This window comes from Procambarus clarkii, chromosome 30, assembly GCF_040958095.1.
Source record: "Procambarus clarkii isolate CNS0578487 chromosome 30, FALCON_Pclarkii_2.0, whole genome shotgun sequence".
In the NCBI taxonomy this organism is placed as follows: Eukaryota; Metazoa; Arthropoda; class Malacostraca; order Decapoda; family Cambaridae; genus Procambarus; species Procambarus clarkii.
Window position 1 is genome coordinate 11849296 of NC_091179.1, and position 10797 is coordinate 11860092.

At 50.5% G+C, this 10797-nt stretch overlaps 1 protein-coding gene across 1 annotated transcript; it reads left to right on the top strand.

Annotated features, from left to right (window-relative positions):
- Positions 1 to 9678: 9678 nt before the first annotated feature.
- LOC138369903 (variable charge X-linked protein 1-like) lies at positions 9679 to 10797 on the top strand. Its single transcript, XM_069333651.1, has one exon. It carries the CDS (start codon positions 9679 to 9681, stop codon positions 10795 to 10797), a length of 1119 nt encoding a protein of 372 aa, XP_069189752.1.

The following is a 10797-nucleotide window of genomic DNA, read 5'->3' on the forward strand; positions in this document are numbered from 1 at the left end:
CGATGACGGTGTCGATCTTGCTTCTTCTCATGTGTAGACATCAATACCTGGTCCTCTTGTACTCCCATCCGGTACTCCTGAATGACGACAGAGTGTAGTAGAGCGGAGTGCCAAGTGACAGCTGTAGAATACTGTTACTTCGGCCATTAATCTTGCTCTCGACAGTCCACACGCCTTCGTATCAATCACAGTTCACACGGTAGTCTTGATGTTAAACTTGTCGTCGCAGATGACCACAGCAGAGCAGGACTGGATGTACCAACGGTGTCTCTTAGCAGGAGTGGTGTCAGAAGGTCGTAGAGGCGGGTTGCTTGTTTGCAGAACAGGTGAATCTCGTCTTCCATCATTGCTCACGTCATCTCAGGCGTTTCTTGATGTCACCAGGTTACTAGGCCGTAAACACCAACTGTGTATACCCTCGTACCGCCGACTTTAGGCCAAAGGAGACAATTTTGCGACCTTCTATTGGCGAGTCCCGGTACTCTGTAGGGAAACCGTGCCTTCCACCTGTGACCGCCTTACTTCTGCTTTCTTGTTACTTCAGATGACGTAATCATTAATCTTCCGGCGAAATTCCTGAGTACTGCTACGTGCTTTCCATTTCTTGACCTCTCCTCCAACACTGCTGGAATGACTGCAGTCTTGATGACGCAGCAGGTGGGTAGTGGTGATCTCGAGACAGCTACCCCGGCGTTGTATGGCACCTCCGGTGACTGCTATAATGTGGACAGCTCGCTGGCCCTGACAACCTCGTTAGTGACGTGAGGCGTCGGCCGGGTGACTCTTGGACAGTCACTCATCCCCAAAGTAACTGATGTATGGGTTACTGGGTCTAGTGGGGGGAGGGCTTTGTGTAACGTGCCTCCCCCCTCGGTCTTTACCGACAAGGGTTCACGTGTGGCTGGAACAACTGGGTCGGTGTACCAATCAGACCTGGGAACAGACAGACACAACACAGCGGAAGCATAGATATACTCTGGGTTTGGTGGAGGTGGAACCCCAGAGCACGGTAAAAGTTGCTACCTGAGTCAAGTATAGACATAGTACATCTCATTGCCTTTACAGGAAAATCTAATGAACACTAAATTATACTAACCAAGGAAGTTACTTTACTGTATAGCGCGAGATCTCGTCACCATAGGGTGGCGAGACTGCACCTGACTACTGATGAGCGATGACAGAGGGTCATCCTCATCTTCTGACTCGTCGGTGAAGCCATGAGTCAGCACTGCTGAGTCAGGAACTAGACCCGCTGAAGGCAGTTCTAATTCCTCTCTAGCATGATAATGTTTCAATTTATTCACGTGAATTGTCCTTTCCACCTGGTCCTCGAACACTCCTTTTATAACAAGATTAACCGGCCCCGCCCTTTTAATTACTCTATAGGGTCCTCGCCACCTCGGAGCTAGTTTCCTGCTCTGATTGGCGGGCGCAGCCTCATTCACTCTCAATACGAGGCTTCCTTCCTTCAACTCAAGAGGGCGCACTTTCTTGTCATAAAAATGAGCATACCGAGTCCGTGCCTTCTTGGACGCTTCAGCTGCAATATTCCATGCATTTCTCATTTTACCAAGGACCTCTGAAGGATAGTCCTCCCCGTATGCAACATTATGTCTGTTAAGCAGACCTGAGGGGAAATTGCATGAATTACCAGTAAACAAATGAAGTGGTTGGGGTTGAGGCTGAGGTATGGTGTGGGTGGCCTCGGGTTGGGGTGTGGATTGAGGTTGGGGTTGAGGCTGAGGTATGGTGTGGGTGGCCTCGGGTTGGGGTGTGGATTGAGGTTGGAATGGGTATGGGTATGGGTATGGGGTGGCCTGGGGTTGGAATGGGTATGGGGTGGCCTGGGGTTGGAATGGGTATGGGTATGGGTATGGGGTGGCCTGGGGTTGGAATGGGTATGGAGTGGCCTGGGGTTGGGGGAAGGGTTGGTATGGGAACTGAGGATGGGGTTGGTATGGGAATTGAGGATGGGGTAGGTATGGGAGGTGGGGTTGGGGTTGTTGTAGTGACGGATGAGGTGTACCTAGGTGTTGTGGGTGCTGTGGTATTGGTGTTATGTTGGGTAGTTCCCGCTGTTGGTGTGGTTGTTCATGTTCCCGTTGAACGGGTTGCTGTTCTCTACCGAGCGAAGTGGGACGTCCTGCCATACTAACTGAGGCCCCCTGTCTGCCCTGCTGGCATGGCGTCGATGTTCTTTGTGGGGGAACCCAAGACGGCTCTCCCCACTCATGGGACGACTCCTCGCAAGACTCCCCACTCATGTCAATAATAGTATCGCTACCTGAGCGATCCCCAGTGGTGTCGGAAGAGGTTCTATCCTCTACACTCCCATTCCCACTGGTCCCTACTGACTGGTCATTATCAGGGTTAAACATTTTCTGTGATTCCTGGTGTGCCACGTCTCTTCTAAACTACCCTTTAGTACACCCTCGACCCGGACTCACTACAACCGTGATCTTACACAAAAAAAAAAATCACAACTCTATTCTAAGAGAAAACTACCAAATTCCCAAAATAGGAAATACACCGATTTATCGAGAGAATCGCTGAAGTGAATCCAATGAATGAGTGTCTGCCCCGCACTCGTGTCTGACCGTGAAATATCCCGCAGTTCTATTGCTGAAACCTAAGTCCTTTACGTTAAAAAAATTAAAGAATCTAATTTATATAAAACAATTTAAATGATAACGCAACTAACGCGTAGCACTCGTGATGGATTAATAAAGAATATTTACTGTACTTGAATACTAAACGCGCTTGAAGTGAGCAGCGTGGCCCCTGATGACTGATGGAGCGGGACCAGCTGCGCTGAAAAAAACTAAGTCCCGCGCTTTTTCGCTTAAACGCTGAAAAATCAAAATTTTTGTTCTGAAGGAAAATAACTAGTTTTACGTTAATAAACCGCTCTAGCGATTGATATAGACACCCAGGACCTATATATGCTTACCAAAAATTGAATTTTTATCAAAACTGCGTTTTTACTCCATTGCTGGACTCTGCCAATTTTTCTGACTCCGAGGGAAAAATATTCTATCACCCCAAATATCACACAACTCCTTTAATTCACAAAAATTTGGGTTTCTCGTTCCCAGATATAAATACGTTATTATTTACTACTGACGTTGTATGCAGAACAATACTGACACTTCGGGCGGTTTCAACACTCACTAATTCGAATTTTCGTCAAAATCCGAGATTTTCACCTCAAATGGACTCTGACAAAATTACAACACGATTTTCTCGAAAAATAACTAAATTCGGCAAAAATGTAATTATCACTGTTTAATGCTTTACGAACAGAATTACGTCCCTTGCGCGCACTAGAGAGTAATACTGACCCTAGGATATACACGAAACCTGAAAATTAGAATTTCCGCCAAAAAAGTCAGATTCTAGCCCAAGCTGGACTTAGAAAATTTTCCACCTACGTTTCTACTGAAAACAGAATTCTAAGTCTACAAACACAATTTTACCGTCTTACTGGTAAAAACTAGAAACTATCACTCGCATCGACTGGAGAATCCTAATGACGCCCAGAACATACACGTGACCCACGAATACAAATTAATTACAGTTAACGAGTTTCCGACATCGACTTAGCCGAAAACTTATCCCAAAATACTTAGAAATATACCACGGACTCTATTAAGCATTTACACGCAACTTATTATCCCTTAAACTCCTTCACTTATCTATCGTGACCGACATATGGCCCTAAGTCCAGAGGATTAACTACACTCTAGCAACAACGCCTCTGACTTAGACTAATACAACAGGGAATAGCAAAAAATGTACGCACTTAGCCTAATATGCAAGAAAATGCTAAACACTTTGATAAAAAAAAAAAAAAAAATTTTTAACCGGGGATTGAATGTAAGGGAAAAAAATTAATCTCTAGAACAATGAAAATAAACGGAAATTACTTTATAAATTTAAGTATACTTAATTCAAAAAAGGCACTCGACTTAATCTTATAATTGCTCCTACCGGCTCGCCGTACCACACCTAGCCTAGGGGCCACACCCTCTAGGTTCCAACAGAGCGACACGCAGCTTTCAGCAACAATTATGACTAGGGACGACTCAACCTCCACTAAGTGTGCGATCACTTAGTTGTTGAATCGCTGCTAGGTAGGTTACTAGTCCGTCCCTCGGAGGCCGCAACGCCCTTCACGGATTACGTTTTTCCTAGCGTTTTGGGTCGTCTAATAACGCCCTCGGACTATCTACTGGCGTCCCACAGATATATCCGCCCCCGACAGCCCTCAAGGAACTGCTGTTGAGAGTATGGCGGCTCCCAACACCTCTGAATTAATTGCAATGGGTCGAGTATGGTACCCAGTCCAATCAACTCGGAGCGGTCTCCTTTTCAATAAATCTAATTTTAATAGCCTAATCTTACTAACTAACCTTAATCATATCAGCCCGCATGACCCAAGATTCGCCAATCCCCACTCAAACGCACTTGTGGGGCGCACTGCTAATCCTGGCCCGCGGCTGTCTCCTTAGTATCCGCGCACGTGTTCGAACGGCTAGACGCGTGAGCCTTTCAACAATTTCAAACAAAATTGTTGAAACCACCGCTGTGCACCATTGTAACACGGGTTTGGGTCCCTCTCTCTTTACTTCCTTCTTTCTACTCCCTCTACCCGTATTCTTACTTTTATTTCTAAACCAAGGGACTCCAAAACTTTTAACAAAGCCAACTCCACGCCACGTGGTCCTAAGACGATTGACCGACTTAGGATTCTACACCCAGTATGACGTGACCTAAGCTCTGAACAAACCCTAGAGTCACCTCTGCTGCCACCACCAGACCAGTAATACAAGAGCAATGATCGAGGTCTGGATCGATCACGCTAATTAATCAACCTAGGGGCTTGATCCCCACTATAAACGATGACCTTGAGTGTGGAATAAATTACACGGTAATGATAATTCCGATTCGATGTTAGAATCGGCGCCCAATGCAACTCTGCCTCGTGTGGACCACATGACCAGGACAAGTATACACATAAAACACATGGAAACAATAAAATGCAAATTAATAACAAATTTAATTTATTAAAAGAAAACTAAAACAAAATCTAAATGTGTTCACTCCCTATCACTTTAACACTCCCTACTTGACCTGAATGGCAAATGAGAAGACTATCCCTATAATTTACAATAGCAACTATACCTTGGGCGACCACAGCTCTGGGTGTTGTGCTGGTCTTGTTGGGGAGAGGTAAGATGTTGACCTCTTATCCCAGCTGCTTCCGTGACCACACTGACTTGTCCTCGTCTGGCCTAGCCCAGACTAGAACCTTGTATCCTTCCGCCTATTCAAAGTTCTACCCAGTTACTAGCAAGGTTTAAGTTATAACAATTAACCTCTGTTGTACTTAATTGATCCAGACTGGTTGAATTATTTTACTGAATTAAATTACACAAGCCTCTAACGGCAGAGCTGTTCCCGATCACAAAGATGGTTATTAAAACTTTGAGAAATAGTAGACCTGTCAACCCCTGATGACCTATGACCGCCGGTCACTCCGCCTCAAAAGTTAGATCTGATTCGTGACGTCACTGATGGTGACTTAAACTCAATAATTAGAATACTCTTGATATTGTATCCAGTACTATTATACAATACAATTTTAATGCAAAATGAATAAAGGTTAATTTTCTCTAAATTGCTGAATACTATAGGATGGTTCATTATACGCAGCTATGAACAAAGCGTTGGTTATTTCCACCGCGAATTCCCCTGGGGGTCAGGTCACCATGCGGCTCAGCTTCCCATTCTCTTTTGTCGATAAACCACTCTGGATAATTCTTACAACAGCCTAGTCTGTTACAGTGGAACCATCCCTGTGGTGGAACCTTCCCTGTGGTGGAACCCTCCCTGTGGTGGAACCATCCCTGCGGTGGACCCATCCCTGTGGTGGAACCATCCCTGTGGTGGAACCTTCCCTGTGGTGGAACCATCCCTGCGGTGGAACCATCCCTGTGGTGGAACCATCCCTGTGGTGGAACCATCCCTGTGGTGGAACCTTCCCTGTGGTGGAACCCTCCCTGTGGTGGAACCCTCCTTGTGGTGGAACCATCCCTGTGGTGGAACCATCCCTGTGGTGGAACCCTCCCTGTGGTGGAACCATTCCTGTGGTGGAACCATCCCTGTGGTGGAACCATCCCTGTGGTGGAACCATCCCTGTGGTGGAACCATCCCTGTGGTGGAACCCTCCCTGTGGTGGAACCATCCATGAGGTGGAACCATCCCTGTGGTGGAACCATCCCTGTGGTGGAACCATCCCTGTGGTGGAACCATCCCTGTGGTGGAACCATCCCTGTGGTGGAACCATCCCTGTGGTGGGGCGGGTGTTGGTCTCTGGACCATCCGCGTAAAGGAATCATCCGTACTCATCCAGTTGTTTAACTCATAAGTCACTCATCCGTGCTTACGAGGGGGTGGGGAGGGGGGAGGGTTGAGCTTCGGCTCTTGGCTCCCGCCTCTCGACTCGTAATCAACAGGTGTACGTGTGTGTGGCGGGACAGGTGTAGACACCTGGGAGTTAGACAGCTGCTACGGTTGCTTCCTGGGGGGGATTTGTAACAAAAAAAAAAGGAGGCCTGGTTGAGGACCGGGCCGCGGGGGACGCTAAGCCCCGAAATCATCTCAAGATAACCTCAAGATAACCCATGTGGACAGGGGGTTAGGTTTAGGGGGGGGGGGATCGAAGACTAGGATGAGGGAGGTTGGGGTTGAACTGTTAGGATTAGTATATAGGATTAGTATTTGGGATTAATATATAGGATTAGTAATTAGGAAGTGTGTGGGTCTGTAGGGTTCAGAATTCGTCCGGGAGGTCGAATCCCGATAAAGAGGCAGTTTTCTGGTTTAAAAATAGTTTTTTTTGCATTCTCTCGGAGCCTAACGCTATCAAATTCATACGGGTTATTCATGCCCATACCCCCCTTTTTTTTAGCTGGGTTTAACCCTTATCAATCAATCGATCGATCAAACCCACCCTCCCCAACTGGCTCAGACATATCCTGGCGGAGGAAAGTGACAGACAGACAGACAGACAGACAGACAGACAGACAGACAGACAGACAGACAGACAGACAGACAGACAGCGCCGTTTACCGTCTTACGCTGTCTGCATGTCTGTCAGTATTGGCTCAGGACCCCGAGAAAGGCTCGACTCCTAAACGATGTTTTGAGTTCTCGCATTTTTAAGTGGGCATCTTGCCTTTGCAGGGGGGGTCGAGGGTGAGTCTATAAAAATGCAATATACTCAGACTTTGCTAATGACGAAGCTGTTTCAGGCTAATTAGCAACTTTTTGGGGGGGTCATTATATTAACACATTTTTATTACAACCAGAAACTTGGCTCTTGCTATAAACATATATATGTTGTGCTTTAGACGGGTCGAAAACAGGCATATGAACAATTAAATATGAATACTATATTAAATATGAATTTAAAAATATATATTAAATATGAATATTAAATATGAATTTATTTGAAGGAGAGAAGAAACTGCTTGAGAGACGCCCGTGGGCGCCAGTGAGTCATAATGAGACGGAGTGTCGCGTTAATCGCGAGAGCAAACAGCGCGCGAGAGGCTTCAAGTCGCGGCGGCGCCCGCGGGGAATATCGCCGCCGCCGCTGCCGCCGCTGCGACACGGAATTCCAAGCTGTTTTTTTTTCCCCTCTATGTTTCTCTTAGTTTGTTTCTGCCTCAGCCGGGAATTGAACCCGGGCCCCTTGGGCCTACGACCCCATAGCGCTCTGTGTGTGTACTCAGCTAATTTTGTGCTTGCGGGGGGGGGGGGGGGGGGGGGGCGTGGGTTGAGCTCTGGCTCTTTGGTCGGCGTGTGTATGTGTGTGTGTGTGTGTGTGTGTGTGTGTATGTGTGTGTGTGTGTGTGTGTGTGTGTGTGTGTGTGTGTGTGTGTGTGTATGTGTGTGTGTGTGTGTGTGTGTGTGTGTGTGTGTGTGTGTGTGTGTGTGTATGTGTGTGTGTGTGTGTGTGTGTGTATGTGTGTGTGTGTGTGTGTGTGTATGTGTGTGTGTGTGTGTGTGTGTGTGTATGTGTGTGTGTGTGTGTGTGTGTGTGTGTGTGTGTGTGTGTGTGTGTGTGTGTGTGTGTGTATGTGTGTGTGTGTGTGTTTGTTTATTTGTCCTGTTTTCCGCCACCACCACCCCTAGCAACGCCCACCGCCCCCCCCCCACTCCTCCCAACTGTGCACCAACAGAGCCGTGGGCAACCTCATTGTGTCTCGGCTGCCCCCCACCACGGCTGCCCCCCACCACGGCTGCCCACCACCACGGCTGCCCACCACCACGGCTGCCCCCCACCACGGCTGCCCACCACCACGGCTGCCCCCCACCACGGCTGCCCCCCACCACGGCTGCCCCCCACCACGGCTGCCCCCCACCACGGCTGCCCCCCACCACGGCTGCCCCCCACCACGGCTGCCCACCACCACGGCTGCCCACCACCACGGCTGCCCCCCACCACGGCTGCCCACCACCACGGCTGCCCCCCACCACGGCTTCCCCCCACCACGGCTTCCCCCCACCACGGCTGCCCCCCACCATGGCTGCCCCCCACCACGGCTGCCCCCCACCACGGCTTCCCCCCACCGTGGCTGCCCCCCACCATGGCTGCCCCCCACCACGGCTGCCCCCCCACCACGGCTGTCCCCCCACCACGGCTGCCCACCACCACGGCTGCCCCCCACCACGGCTGCCCCCCCACCACGGCTGCCCCCCCACCACAGCTGCCCACCACCACCAGCTCACCACACCACACACACACACACACACACATATGACTCCCAAGGACCTTCCTGGTCCTCTTGACAGCCATAAAACTCCCCCAAGCTTACTAAGATCACAGACAGTCTTGGCAGCAATCAGGTTTTGTCTTCGTCTGATCACGGGGGGAGGGGGGGGGAGGGGGGGGTGAGGGGGGGAGGGAACAGGTATAAGGGCAGTTATCACGGCGCGTTATTATTGCTAACGGGGAAAGGGGAAAACAATATAAAAACAAGGTGTCTTCACTTGAAAATTGAGTTGGTGGTTTAGTGCGTTTGCCTAACACCGCTTGCACAGCCGGGCGTCAGCTCCTGGGCCCCCTCCACCCTCCCTGCCACCAATGTTGTTGTTGTTATTGACTTGTTAACTAATGCCCTGACACTTCATCCCTTGCCAATATATCATTTTAGACCAATAGATGAATTTATAATCTACCATTCCCCCCCCTCCCCCGGTTAGATAAATGGATGGAATAATCTACTATAATCTATTATCAATATGGCTTGGCGCTTTCCTCCTGATAGCTCCTCCCTTTTACACTGGAAGAACAGCGTCAATTTCCTCATTAACAATACCCTCATTAGCAACATTTATCAACATCCGAAGCAACGACAAAAGCCTCGACCCCGGGTCTCAGAAGACGACAAAGACGCCACAACAACACAGTACAGAATCCGACTATCTTTCTTTCTTCCTCGGGCGCCCTTCCTATCGCACTCTCCTCCCCCCCCCCGCCCCCCCAACACACACACACACAAAAAAGGGCGTCCAAATTGTGTTTTCTGCGGGTGAATGAGGCGTGAGTGTGTGTGGCCAGAGGGTTCGGTTCCCAGGATCGGCCGGAACATTGCTATTACCACGGGGATGGTCTCTGCTCCCGGCGGCCACCCCGCAACACCCGACCTCAAGACGGTCCAGGGTACAGGACCCGGCCTCAAGACGGTACAGGACCCGGCCTCAAGACGGTCCAGGGTTCAGGACCCGGCCTCAAGACGGTCCAGTGTACAGGACCCGGCCTCAAGACGGTCCAGGGTACAGGACCCGGCCTCAAGACGGTCCAGTGTACAGGACCCGGCCTCAAGACGGTCCAGGGTACAGGACCCGGCCTCAAGACGGTCCAGTGTACAGGATCCGGCCTCAAGACGGTACAGGACCCGGCCTCAAGACGGTCCAGGGTACAGGACCCGGCCTCAAGACGGTCCAGGGTACAGGACCCGGCCTCAAGACGGTACAGGACCCGGCCTCAAGACGGTCCAGGGTACAGGACCCGGCCTCAAGACGGTCCAGGGTACAGGACCCGGCCTCAAGACGGTCCAGACCACAGGACCTGGCCTCAAGACGGTCCAGGGTACAGGACCCGGCCTCAAGACGGTCCAGACCACAGGACCCGGCCTCAAGACGGTCCAGGGTACAGGACCCGACCTCAAGACGGTCAAGGACCCAGCCTCAAGACGGTCCAGGGTACAGGACCCAGCCTCAAGACGGTCCAGACCACAAGACCCAGCCTCAAGACGGTCCAGGGTACAGGACCCAGCCTCAAGACGGTCCAGGGTACAGGACCCGGCCTCAAGACGGTCCAGACTACAGGACCCAGCCTCAAGACGGTCCAGACTACAGGACCCAGCCTCAAGACGGTCCAGACTACAGGACCCAGCCTCAAGACGGTCCAGGCTACAGGACCCAGCCTCAAGACGGTCCAAGGTACAGGACCCGGCCCCAAGACGGTCCAGACTACAGGACCCAGCCTCAAGACGGTCCAGACTACAGGACCCAGCCTCAAGACGGTCCAGGCTACAGGACCCGGCCTCAGGACCGTCCAGACCACAGTACCCGGCCTCAAGACGGTCTAGGCTACAGGACCTGGTCTCAAGACGGTCCAGGGTACAGGACCGGGCCTCAAGACGGTCCAGACCACAGTACCCGGCCTCAAGACGGTCTAGGCTACAGGACCCGGCCTCAAGACGGTCACCAAGGACACTATAA